At 40.5% G+C, this 14,148-nt stretch overlaps 1 protein-coding gene across 1 annotated transcript in view; it reads left to right on the top strand.

Moving 5' to 3' along the window:
* The window catches only part of ELP3 (elongator acetyltransferase complex subunit 3), a 106,630-nt gene that overhangs the window by 50,433 nt on the left and 42,049 nt on the right, over positions 1-14,148 (top strand). The window contains exons 10-11 of the mRNA XM_034421250.3: positions 6,914-7,107; positions 11,103-11,193. Coding sequence (XP_034277141.2) covers positions 6,914-7,107; positions 11,103-11,193 — 285 coding nt within the window. The remainder of the gene's footprint in view (positions 1-6,913; positions 7,108-11,102; positions 11,194-14,148) is intronic.

Here is a 14,148-nt window from a genome sequence, read left to right as displayed (position 1 = left end):
CTTCCTTGTGCAACATAATACCAGTTTTTTGGTCCTCTTTCCATCTCAATTGTAATTGATTATATTGTAACCAAGTTAAATTAATCCCTTCGTCCAACAGTGTCTGCAATGTCTTCAGCTGCCATCTGCCCGCATCTGTAAAAAGAACCTCTTTGTATAAAACCCCCCCAAGTGACATTATATTTGTATTCCACAAAGTATGACCAAGATCCAGCCATAGCGGTATTTTATAATCCCATTTGAGTCGGTGCTTCTTCCAAACTCTCATCAAAGAGTCTCTAAGTATATGACTTTTAAATACTTTATCAACTTTGTCATCATAAAATAAGTAAGCATGCCATCCAAATTCAAGATCAAAACTGTCTGCATTCAATATTCCAGCCTTTTTACTTCCAAACCAATCACTTGTTAAAGTTAAAGCTGCCGCATCATAATATAACTGTAGGTTTGGAAGTTTAAGACCTCCTCTTTCTGGAACATCTTGCATAATTTTCAATTTCACTCTCGGCTTTTTCTCGTTCCAGACAAACTTATTGAGTCCAGTTTGCCAGACTTTCAATTGTTTATCACTTTTAAGCACCGGAATCATTTGAAACAAAAAAAGAAATCTTGGCAAAATGTTCATCTTAACTGCTGCTATTCTTCCAAGTAAAGACAGCTGCAGTTTTTTCCAAGTCTCCATGTCTTTCTGCACCTCTCGCCACAACACCTCATAGTTATTTTGAAACAATTTCATGTTTGATTCTGCAACCTGAACTCCTAGATATTTTACCTTAGGTACAGTCTCAAAACCTGCCCTCCTTTCAAGCTCATGTTTACGATCTTGTGTCATGTTTTTAGCTATCATTTTAGTCTTTTTTGGATTCAGTCTAAAACCTGAAACTAAAAAACCAGAGAACTATAGACCAATATCTCTTTTGAATACAGATTATAAAATCTATGCGAAAGTATTAGCCAACAGGTTGATGCCAGTAATCCAAAAGGTGATTCATGATGATCAAGCGGGATTTATCGAGGGCAGACACATGAAGGATAATGTAAGGCAAGTAATAGATTTATTGGAATATCTTGAGAAGAATACACAGATTCCTGCAGTGCTGGTCTTTTTGGATGCAGAGAAGGCCTTTGATAGAGTAGATTGGAATTTTCTACTAAAGACTTTAAAAAAGATGGATTTTGGGGATCAATTTATACAGGCGATTTCAGCAATTTACCAAGAGCAAAAGGCACAGATCATTATTAATGGAAGTTTGACAACAGAGTTTAAAATTGAAAAAGGAACAAGACAGGGATGTCCGTTGTCCCCACTTTTATTTATTCTAACACTAGAAGTCTTGCTAAATACAATACTGGACTCTAATATCTTGAAAGGTATAATGATTAGGCAAGAGGATTACAGAATAAAGGCATTTGCAGATGATCTGGTTGTTACCCTATCACAACCAATGGAATCAATAATCCTGATGAAGGACATTATACAAGACTATGGTAAAGTTTCAGGTTTAAGACTGAATCCATTTGTTTTTTTCATTTCAAGAATGTATGTGGGTAAGAAATTCTGCTGACATTTATCCTTGGTGCTTCCCACTTTGCATCCACATTTACAGTCGATACACATCCTAATATCTAATTTTTTGATACCATTTATAGATGTTTAGAAAGGTTATCCTTGGTACCCAGATGGTAAGCCATCTTTATGCTGAAAGTTTGATGATAGCTCCTGACCTAGGTAGTTTTGAAAAGCAATTTTTAAAAACCAGGAAAGAAAAGAGATCTGTTGTGTTAATCTCACTGTAACGTGCCTCGCTAAATAAAAATCTGGAATGTTAATGAATAGCAAGGAGCACGAATGGGGGAGCATCCAGAGACAGTATGTATTTCAGAGATGTTTAATTCATCAATTGGCAATATAGTTTCACTTATATCTTCCGTCTGATTAAAACACTCCTGTTTTATGTGTTGTTGAGTGGTATGATATCCACAATTTAATCCCTGAAGATTTTGGAACACTACACAAAACTAGGAACTGCAGGGGAGATGACCTACATACAAATTTAAAATTACCATAATTTTTTGGGACAAGGATGCAAAGTGATGGGAACTTTATCACATAGATTGATGGGACTTTTCTTGTTCTTTTCCAGGCTTAGTTGGAATATTCTGGAAAGTGTGTGCATGTCCTCGCACATATGTTTTAACTATATTAAATTTATTGAGGGAGTTGCATTACAAATTTGTAACGCTTCTCTCAAAATGGCATGGAAGGATCTTCAGCAATTATCTTCAGCAACTATCCTTTTCGACTGTGATATTCACAGGGGTTTAGGAAGGTGCAGGTTGCTACTCTGGCCCAAAAGGCGGAGCTATCCTGGAATCCCTGTAGTGAAATGGGCTTTTCTGAAGCAGGAGGGTCAGTTAGCCTGTTTTGAGTTTTAGGACTGGTTGAGAAAGATGAGGGCTTCCAGATCTGGGCTGCAAATTTTCAGATGACCTTGAAATGGCAGCAAAGAGTCCAGACAACTCTACATTTAGATTTTTCACCTTTTCATTTTCGACTTTGTTGTAATTGTTGTGTTCTGATTATATTCTTTTCTATGTGTGGGTTTTGTTGTTGTTGTTGTTGTTTGCATTTAAACATCTTCCTAATTTCTGAAGATACTGGTGTGCTATTCTTGGTAGCAAACCTGTTCTACCCAAAATGTACAACAAGCATTTTGTGGTGTTTGTTGTATATCTGTGATATATGCAAGCTTTGGTCTCCCTATTCCATGTTTCCTGTCTTTCGCAGTATTCTTACAGTAACAAAGTTTTTTTATGTATGTGCTCAAATGTATACAGGTAGTCCTCAATTTACAACCCCAACTGGGACTGGAACCTCTGTTGCTAAGTGATGAGGTTTTTAAGTGAGTCGTGCTGAGTTTTATGACCTTTTTTGACATGATTGTTAGGCAAATCATGCGCTGATGCAAATCTGGCTTTCCCCCATTGACTTTGCTTGTCTGAAGCCCCTGAGAAGATTGCCAATGGCAATCAGGTGACCTTGAGACACTGCAACCATTGTAAATTACATGCCAGCTTCCAAAGTGCTGGAATCACAATCCCATGACCATGAGGACATTACAACGGTCATAAGTGCGTCGACCAGTCATAAGTCGCTTATTAAATGCTGTTGTTACTTTGAGTGGTTGTTAAACAAATGGTTGTAAGTCAAGGACTACCTGTATAATGCAAAGGGAATGAAACAAACTGACCGCATAGCTTCATTTGATTTGGAGGGGGCAGGCACCAGTTGGGGAAGAAAAAAATTCTAACCTCTAGCAGACTTAGCATAAAGTCTCACGAGAAAAAAAACAGTTTATTACCTCTGTATATGTCAATGTGTCAAGTGACTGTTTTAATGTCCAGGTAACTTAGAGTCATTCAATAAAAATCAAGATAAATAACCAAGATAAAAATCTTGGTTATTTGATTTATTATTCCAAGCCCCACCGTTCATTATTTTGTCAAGAATTCAGGCATAGATGAAGATGGCTGCATGGTAGAGTTTGAAATCATTGACTTTTTTCAACTTCCTGAAGGAGGAGAGTAACAACATTAAGCTGCTGCCTATTATACCTAACATATACAATCATCATGCAGGAATACTTCACTAGGTCGATGCTAGGCTGATTAGAGCTGAACCCAAAAAAATCCAACCCTCTTCAGAGCATCATTATTATCATTTGTTATTGCTTTCTGGAAGACTTTCTTTAAAAATTAAAAAGCACCCTTTTTTACTTGACTATTTTTTCCAGTGTCGTATGTTTCTGTCTCTCAATTGATATAGAATATATCAGAATATATTCTCAGTAACACTGACTTCTAGTCAGTTATAATTAACTAGTTATTGTAGTGAATTTAACCCTTTCATTACATAGTCTTTGATCAGTTAGGATCACCCACATTTCATCCAGATAAGAGAGTAGTAATTGGAGGGAACCATGGAGCAACAAAGATAATTTTAATGGGATAGGTCAGTGTTTCTCAACCTTGGCCATTTTTAAGATGGGTGGATTTCAGCTCCCATGAATCCACCCATCTTAAAGTAGCCAAGATTGAGGAAACACTGACAGATTTTCATATACAGCAGACTACACATTTTCAAGCTTTTAGGCCCAATTTTAAATTTTGCATTGTGTCCTTGATGCCACAGAAATTGTCATGGCAATGGGTGTAACCAGCCACAAAGTATTGGGAATACTCTCCTTTTGTTTATAAGAAGGGTTATGAATTTGGCATAGATATTTATCCTGCCAAAGCAAGATAATCGCCTGTTTCTTTGGCCCCTGAAAGAAAATTTGCAGCTGCACAGCTGAGTAGCCTGTCAGGCCTGGAAGCCATCTTTTTCATTGGGCCTTCAGGCCTGCCACATTTAGTTCTGTGGGAAACTGGGGTGTGACTGGGAAGTATCTCCAGTTGGGACAGGGCTTTGATTGGACCACGTGATGGACATGTGGGTGCTGGGCAGGGACTTGGACTTTCCTTTGGGTGGGTAAAACCTGGAAGCTTTTAGATTTGGGTTTTCCCAGATGTGCCAATATGACATCTCTAATAAAATGGAACTTTGAGGAACTTCAAGTCTCTTCTTTCATTGGGGGTGTTACCTGGAAGCCTGACATAGCCATCCTCTCACAATAATGGTAAAACAATTTTTTGACATCCATATTACTAATTTGTACAATTTGCATCCTGCTTATTTATGTTAGCAGGTTTACAAGGGTGTGAATGAATGAAATCTGTTGATGTAATTAGTGGTAATAATAGTGGAAGGGGAGGGGGTTTGGAAAAGATTAAAATAAATTTACTTATGCTGGTAAAATCAGTCATGACCCTTATAGACTAACTGGCTTGTGTCCTGAAAACCTATGCTGCTGGGGGGGAGGGGGATGTACTGATTTTTTTTGGATAAAGTGAGCCCTTTGGAACATAATAGTACAGCTTTTTTTGGACCAAAACATTTAAAATATAACATTATGGATCAAAATATACAATTCCATCTACAGAAGTTTTATTTTAAAAAAGACTTCCTATGCATTAAGTACATTGACCTAAGCAAATGTTATATCCAGATCTGGTTTCTCCCAGGTATGATCAGTAGCTATTACAAGGCTGTTCTGTTTTGTTACAGTGTGAAGATTGTTATTGACTAAAGATCTTTCCATCATCTTTGTTCCCATGATTCCAATGTTTTTTAGATCTACTTGAGGGCTTCCTGAAGACCATATATTCATTCTGTCAAGTCTGTTGCTCACTGATTTTTTTAAAATCACAATTTAAAGGCATTTTGAGATAGTAGCTATCTCAGTAACTTGCACATCACATTCTATCCATCAACATTGTGTGAAGAATTGGTCTGTTTGGCATAGAAGAAAAACATAAGACTACAAACTAGACAGGTTGTGATTGGGGTTACCATCCTCAACTATCAAACAACCCTAATAACATTAAACCAGTGGTGGGTTGTTACCGGTTCTCTCCAGTTCTTGCGAACCGGTAGTGGAAATTTTGAGTAGTTCGGAGAACCGGTAAATACCACCTCTGCCTGAACCCGCTCCCAATCTATTCGCTGCCTCCCGAGTCCCAACTGATTGGCTAGAAGGAAAAAATCAGGGCTCACTTGACAAAGACAAACAAAAAACAAAAAAACAAGACAGGTAGCTTTAAATTGAGAAGCCAAGAAGCCTCCCAACTGATCGGCTAGACCGATCCGCTCCTTGTAAACTGCTGGGTGGTGGTAGATTGGCAATTGAGGCCAAGCTGCCTGAAAGTGGTTTCCGATGCTCTCGGTGGTGGCAGAACAACAAAAAACAGTTTAAACTCTTGCTACTGCGCTTCAAAGGGCTGCCCTACAGTTGATCAGCGGCAAAAGGCAGTGTGGTGGTAGACCAGTCCGCTCCAAAAATAAATGGTAGACCGGTATGGCTCTGCAAGCAGTTAAAAGCCTGGTAGACCAGTACCTCTGTTAAATCTTAAAGAATTGTCACATGACCATCAAACCACGCCACAAAATAAGCCACGCCCACAGAACCAGTAGTAAAAAAAATTAGAACCCACCCCTGCATTAAACCCATGTTTAAAATCAGCTCACCTAATGGAGTGCTGCATAGTGCACTGAGGGAGAACTACCTGTCAGTTGTTAAGGCAGCTATTTTTAAACACAGGTTTAGTAGTAGTAGTAGTAGTAGTAGTAGTAGTAGTAGTAATAATAATAATAATAATAATAATAATAATAATAATAATAATAATAATAATTTTATTTCTATACCGCCCTTCTCCCGAAGGACTCAGGGCGGTATACAGCCAATTTAAAAACACAAGACACAACAATGATTAAAAATTAAAATAATTAAATAGATTTGGCCGATTTAAAACCCCAAAAATTTAAAATACCCCAATTTAAAACTATTATATTGATAGCCCGGCCTGGCGGAACAACAGGGTCTTCAGTGCGCAGTGAAACACCCGGAGGTCGGAGATCTTACATAATTCCGGGGGCAGTTCATTCCACAGGTCTGAAAAAGATTTAGTACTCTTCTGAAGTAGCATTAAATCCATGGTAAAAATAGCCTTAGGACATCTCATGGGTGGTGTGGTACAGCAGGATTTTCAGCTTGTAGGCACATGGAGGAGGGTTTTTTTAGTGTGATGATAGAAAAGCCTCTACTCAATGAATGCTTCCTTCCCACCGAATCAGACAGCCCTCCAATTCCTATCTATTGGCATGGTGAGGTTTTGCAATGAAATCTTCCTGCTACTGGACCATGCAGGCTCCCCACTCCCATCTCCATGTGCCTATCAGAATGATGATTTATTGAACTGTCCAGCTGCTGTGAGCCATTGCACTAATCTCTCTTACATGTTGCTTCTTCTGCAGGAGTTTTTTGAGAATCCTGCCTTTCGCCCAGATGGCATGAAACTATACCCAACTCTTGTGATCCGTGGCACTGGCCTCTATGAACTCTGGAAAACTGGGAGGTACAAAAGTTACCCTCCAAGCACCCTTGTGGATTTGGTGGCAAGAATTCTTGCCCTCGTGCCTCCCTGGACTCGAGTGTACCGAGTACAAAGGTAACATTTGACTTTCCGATGCTAAGTCTTAGTAAAATATGGTAGTGCAACAGTGAGATAACAAAACAGCTTGATTTCCTCATGCAGCATCTATTTCTGACCCTATTATGCTCTCAGAATAAATGTTTCTGGAAATCTAAATCATTCCACCGTCCCTCACTTCCCTGAAAGTAATTGGCAATGTTGTACTTCTTCTGCTCTGTTATTCAAATTCTCATCACAAGTATCAAGCCATTATATGTGATTCAGGATGAATCGACACACCAGGCTAATGTTATGATAATTATGGTTTGTGCTTGATAGCTCATCTGTGCATAACTACTAGGGTTCATCTCTGATGAGTCACGGTAGATTGTGGCCACTTGCATCTTAGACAGATACTTGCAAATGAGCTTTGAAAATAGAAACCAAGCTGGGAATGGGTAAGCAGTGATGATCTGTAGCTATTCAGAAAATGTGGATTGGCCCCTAGGTAATAAGGGATGAAGGACAAACAAAAGAAGAGCACGCTGGGAAATAGAGTACAGTGTTAGTATTAAACTACTATGTGGTGAAAGAATGAATAAATGAGGGCATTTTCCTGGAGTAGCTAGATAAAGGAAATGTTCAGTTTCTAGAGCAGTGATGGATAACCTTTCCTGGACTGAGTGTCTAAAGCGTGCGCCCAAACTGCCAAAATGCAGTGTGCGTGCGGCCCCAGTGCATGTGTGCATGGCCCCTGCATGCGCCCCATGCATGCAGGCGTGGCCCCCCGCACACACCCCATGCATGCATATGCACCCCTGCATGCGCCATATGCATGCATGCATGGAGCTCTTGCACACACCCCGATCCCTGCGCATGCACAGCAGAGACCTGAAGACCACCTGGCCGGCAGGAGGCACAAACGCACGCATGCGCAGCAGAGCTGAACTGGGGTGACGCCTCATGTGCCATCAGAGAGGGTGCTGTGTGCCACTTCTGGCACGTGTGCCATAGGTTCGCCATCACGGTTCTAGAGGAAGGATATTGCCAAATTGCAATTCACTGCAACCCAACCAGTGTGATTAGTAATATAAGATTAGAGGAATAGGAGCCGCAGAATATTAGGAGGGTCACATATTGTCAATTCTTACTCTACTATACATTCAAATGATTGCTACTGGTAGGCATATGGCAGCCAGTGACCCAGAAATGGCTGGAATATTTGCACAACTTGTTTTAGCCAAAAGAAGGAATGCATTGCCTTTCTTTAGTAAAGATATTGGCTGATAAACATTTCAGAATATTAATCCAATGTTTGTCACCACTGAGTTTCACCTAGTGAAGAAAGGGTATCCCATTTGTAATTGTCAGCACAGATCGTTTCTGATAACAGTTGGTCTGCTTAAGGGTGGGAATTAATAAGAAGCAATGTAATTATCAAGTAATTTGTCTTTGCCTGTCAGTTGGTCAAAACCATGTTCGGGGACTACCAGGAATGTTTTTTTAAGATATACCGTATTTTTCGGAGTATAAGACACACCTTTTTCCCTCAAAAAAGAGGGTGAAAATCTGGATGCGTCTTATATTCTGAATGTAGCCCCGCCCAGCTTCTCAAACGGAGGTTTCAGAGGATGAAAAAAGCATCAGAAACAGAGCTTCAGAAAAGAAGCCCCCAAACAGAGCTTCAGAGGCTTCTTTTCTGAAGCTCTGTTTCAGAGGCTTTCAGAGGCAGAAAAGAAAGTTTTTTCTGAAACAGAGTTTCAGAAGTTTCAGAGGCAGGAAAAAAAAAAAAAAAGCAAGGCACAGAGCTCACAACCAAGGAACCTGTTGCTAAAATTCACCTCTGGGAACAGCTGATTGGCGGTATTCCGAGAGGCTGATCCACCTGTCAATCAGCTTTTTTCTTATTTTCCTCCCCAAAAACTAAGATGCGTCTTATACTCCGAAAAATACGGAGTCTTCAAAGCTTGCCTGCCATTAAAGGAACCAGTGGGACTATAGACAATCAGAAGAGTGCCCCATTGATGGTATTGTGGAACATCTTTCCTCAATCTGGTGCTTTCTGGTTGTGTTAGATTATACCTCATAAGATGGCATTAGTAGTGATAGGTTGAAATTCATGGATAGGGAAACCTCAGTGTAAAGATTCTCTTAGGTAGGTTTGTTTCTTTTTTTTTTTTTCATAACAGCTGCCCTGCATCAGCTAAAATACCCAGTTTATGTAGCGCTAGAAGGAGGCCTCTACTCTTAAATATTTATTTGTAATATTGCCATACCCAATAGTGGATATCATTTGGCTATCTGACTTGAGGTCTTGCCCTTGTTGAAAAAATTATTAGAAGAATTTTTGGGCAGGTAAACTTCAGCAAATGGACCTGTGACATCCCAAGTTATCTTTGCTGCTGGAAAATCTAACGAGGACACCTTAAACCTTTGACATTGATGGATAGAGAGAATGGAGACTTGTCTTTACACTCTTAAAATTAGTCATATTTGCATATATGTGAAGATAGAAGATAGAATAGCTCTGCAGACAAGGCACTGCAATTTAACACCAGCTGTCTGCAATTAAAATAAGTTCGAATCTTGCCAGGCTCAAGGTTGACTCAGCCTTCCATCCTTTCTAAGGTAGGTAAATTGAGGACCCAGTTTGTGGGGGCAATAAGATGACTTGGTATAAAATATACAAAAGTATGAAGGCTATTGCTTAACACATTGTAAGCCGCCCTGAGTCTCTGGAGAAGGGCGGCATATAAATCAAATAAAAAAAAAAAAAAGAATAACAGAGTTGGAAGGGACTTGGAGGTCTTCTAGTCCAACCCCCTGCTTAGGCAGGAAACCCTACACTACTTCTTAAAAACTTCCAGTGTTGGAGCATTCACAACTTCTGGAGGCAAGTTGTTCCACTGATTAATTGTTCTAACTATCAGGATGCTGATGTGTATGCTGATCTTGAGTCACATCCCCTCCTTACTCAGAAACAAAAATATGTTTCACAGCAGATGGCCACCCAGGGCCTTCGGGCACGCCAGTACACTGTGTCACTGTTCCAGAGATGATAGACTTGCTCAGTGGATACTGCTATGTAGGCTACATGCTAGGGTGCAAGAGTGGTTTTATTGACATCCCTGTGGTGAATCGTGCAACAGCCTGGCGTTCCACAGTATTTTGGTAATTGGAAAGAAGCAGAGCTCTCTGACGGCTGCCTCTGTTTCAACGTGCCTAGATGGAAATTGCATTCTCCTCCAGTGTATCCTTTAGCTGGAGCAGGGAAGAGCTTATTAACTCTTAACTGTTACTGCCTGAAGACTGTTAATGTCTGTTGGCTAGATGAGGTTGCATTTACTCCCAGGGCCCAGCTGAATAAATTAATGAGTGAGCTAATTATCACTGTGTTCTGGGGGAGAGGCTAGGCTAGGTGGTTGATGTAGAAGAGAGCAGGGGGTGAGGGAATTAAGCCCTGATGTGCCAGCGGGTGCAGAATCTGGCGAGATAATCTGCCGTACCCTATCACCATCAAGCCTCTTTTTCTTCTTACATTCCCAACTTTTGTAGTCCCCAGATCTTTTTTCTTCATTTTCCTTGCAACAAGATAGCAGTTTTCAGCCAGACATATTGGAGCTTTAAGAGAAAGTTTCAGAAACGCTGCCTTTTTGGCTTTGCTGTCTCTTATAGCTTACTATCTTACATGTATGCCACGTCTTCCCACCAAAAAACTGATCATGCGACCATAGGGATACTATGACAATCATTAGTGTAAGGATCTGTTGTAAGTCACTTTTTTCAGTGCTGTTGTAACTCTGAATAGTTATTACATGAATGGTCATAAGTCAAAGCAATGGCAAAGACAGCAAACTCTTAGTCAGGTATCAAGAACAGCACCAGAACAATACAGGGATAAAATCCTGCTAGGCCTGATTCAACCAAGTAGTAGTAGACGAAGAACTGCTGTATTTTATATTTAAAGCATTGATGGTTAATTTTTTTGAAGTTATGTTTTTGTTTAATGGGGGTGGGTCTGTTTCTTGCAGGGATATCCCAATGCCTTTAGTCACTTCTGGAGTGGAACACGGTAACTTGAGAGAACTGGCTTTGGCTAGGATGAAGGACTTAGGAACAGAGGTAAAAACACATAATTTTATTCTGTATTTCTTAAATCTACCAGACTTGCATCTATTCTTATCTGTACCAAATATGATTGCTTTGGTTTGCAAGATCTGCTCAAAGTCACCTGGTAGACAGATGAGCAGCATACAAATGTATTAAATAAGTATCTTCCTTGCATGTAGGCCTGAGGGCAGTCATAGAGATCCTTGAAGAAGGAATAGTTACAAATAGTGAAATCTTGTTTTTCTGGAAGGGTACATAATAGGCAGCCTGAAGTCCTTTGAAACAATTGCCTCATCACAGATTAGTTATTCTCATCATTGTGATGATTGATAAATACACTCCATCCTTCTGGGTGGTTGTTGTTTTTTCTCAAATGTATGGAGGAGACCTATGCTTCTGATTTTGGGTTTTTCTACCTAAATAAATAATCCTTATTCGTATAAGGGTGTATGTGAAGGGGACAGTATGAGGATTCCTCATGAACACCCATAAAGAATACTTTATCTTACATATGAAAAGGACCTGACCTGAATGTGGCAATTTCAATCTAGGGAAGCCATATAGTTCAGTGGTTCACAACCTTTCCAGTTTTGCGGACTGGGGGGGGGGGGGGGGAGTGAGAGGAAATGGTGTTGCGTGGATGCATATGCTTGAATGCACAACTCCATTTCACAAGTGTGCGCTCATGCAAATGGAACTTCACATGCATGCACGAGTGCTTGTCGCTCGTGCAAATGGAGCTGTGTGCACAAGCGTGCGTGCCTTCTGTTTGCATGGCCCAGTGCTAAATGGACCACAGCCCAGTACCGAACTGCGGCCCTGGGGTTGGGGACCCCTAAAATAGTTGATTTATAAAACGCTCAGTAGCTAAGATGCTGAGCTTGTCGATTGAAAGGTCGGCAGTTCAGAGGTTCGAATCCCTAGTCCCGCGTAACAGGATGAGCTCCTGTTACTTGTCCCAGCTTGTGCCAACCTAGCAGTTTGAAAGCACGTAAAAAATGCAAGTAGAAAAATAGGGACCAACTTTGGTGGGAAGGTAACAGCGTTCCGTGCGCCTTTGGCGTTTAGTCATGCCGGCCACATGACCACAGAAACGTCTTTGGACAGCGCTGGCTCTTCGGCTTTGAAACGGAGATGAGCACCGCCTCCTAGAGTCGGAAACAACTAGCACATATGTGCGAGGGGGACCTTTCCCTTATTCTGTGTTTGCAAATATATTAAAACAAAATCAATCCTGTCTAAAGATCTCCTGTTTACGATAGATACCTTCTCTTTACAGCTTGAGCTATACAAAGATAATTTATAATCTCTTAGGACTAAAGGGATTTGGGTGAAGTGCCACCAATTGTATTTGTTCATGGAAAAAGCTTTTAAAACTTTTTTTTTTCCTGTTAAGCAAAGCTCATTCTTGCTCGTTCTCCCTTGGTGTAGTTAATGTATTTATATAGGATAGAAATAAAGAATCATTTGGACCAGGGGTGGGTTCTAAATTTTTTTACTACTGGTTCTGTGGGCGTGGCTTATTTTGTGGGTGTGGCTTGGAGGTCATGTGACTAGGTGGGCGTGGCTAACTGGTCAGAGTCATTTCTGGAAGGTCTTCGCACTTACGACCAGTCCTCGCACTTATGACCCGACTCATTTGTTTGCTTTTAACACTGATCTGCTGTAGGACGGCCCTTTGAAGCCCCGCGGCAAGAGTTTAAACAGTTTTTTTCCCTCTAGTCATCAGTTGGGACTCAGGAGGCAGCAATAGATTGGGGGTGGGACCAAATAAAAGGTAAGAATAACGTGGGGGGGGTGGGGGGGCAGAACCGGTTCGGTGACATCATATCATCACCGCTACCGGCTCGGCCGAACCGGACCGAACCGGGAGGAACCCACCACTGATTTGGACCAAAAGTACACTTGGAACATTGAGAGCATATGGTGGATGCATCCTCCAAGGATGACTATAATAGGAGACTGCTACAGTAGACAAGGCCAGTCACATAGAGACAAGTTGTTTAACATACAAGTGAGACATTTATGAAGCCCAAAGGCATTGCTTCAAATCAATTATATTTACTGAAGCTGGTGCTTTACCGCATGCCAGGATCCTACTTATTTATTTTTCTTTTTAAAATGTTGGGTACTGTAGGGAGCCTAGAGGACAACAAGTTTGGAAATGTCTTAGTGCCCAAGAGCAATTTCTTCCTTTCCCTGCTGCAGAGGAAAATGTCACATTTTACTTTGTGTGCTCAGCTGAGAGGCTTGCATTCTGAGCTACCTGCAGTAGTAGAACAAAAGTGTTGACAGTTATTAGTCTAAATTAGGCAGGATTAAGATGAATATGCTGGGTAAATCAAGATTTGCATGGCACCTAAAGTTATTCAGGATTCACAGCAATCTTAGTAGTACAGAAGAAAAATGATGAGCTGTTACATCCCTTGAAGATCATTGCTGAAGAGGTTCATCTGAGAATGGCTGAATTTAAGAGTTTTAAATGGCTTTAAGGTTAAAACCAGTGCTTGTTTTGTGGTTAGAAATGGATAATAGCTGTTTAAGAAGCAGTCTGTCGCTTTTTTGTTTCAACATTTTTGTTAAGCATTGGATCAAACTTCTAGACTGTCTTCAAGGCAGTCAAGATATGAGGTAGTGCACTAGCTTTATCTCGGTCCTTAGTAATCACCATTTTACAAATATCTAGAAGCCACATTCTTTCCCTCTCCCTCCTTCCCCATAAAGAAGGATCACAACTGTTATACCAAACTGAGCTTATCATACTTTGGATACTTTATGCCACTGTTGTCACTTGTACATCCAAAATCGGGGCCCACACTATTTGAAACTCTTCAGTTAAGAACTAAATGATTTATAGATCAGATTGCATGTTGCCTTCTAGAAATTTTGGATTACAGTTCTCTTAAACTATCATCCAAGTCATTCTGCTGTGCTTGACAGGAATTAAACATATGCTGCTTGTCTTGT

The sequence above is a fragment of the Pantherophis guttatus genome, chromosome 1, assembly GCF_059756535.1.
Source record: "Pantherophis guttatus breed Tessera chromosome 1, ASM5975653v1, whole genome shotgun sequence".
Classification (NCBI taxonomy): domain Eukaryota; kingdom Metazoa; phylum Chordata; class Lepidosauria; order Squamata; family Colubridae; genus Pantherophis; species Pantherophis guttatus.
This window is presented reverse-complemented; position numbering and strand designations above follow the sequence as displayed.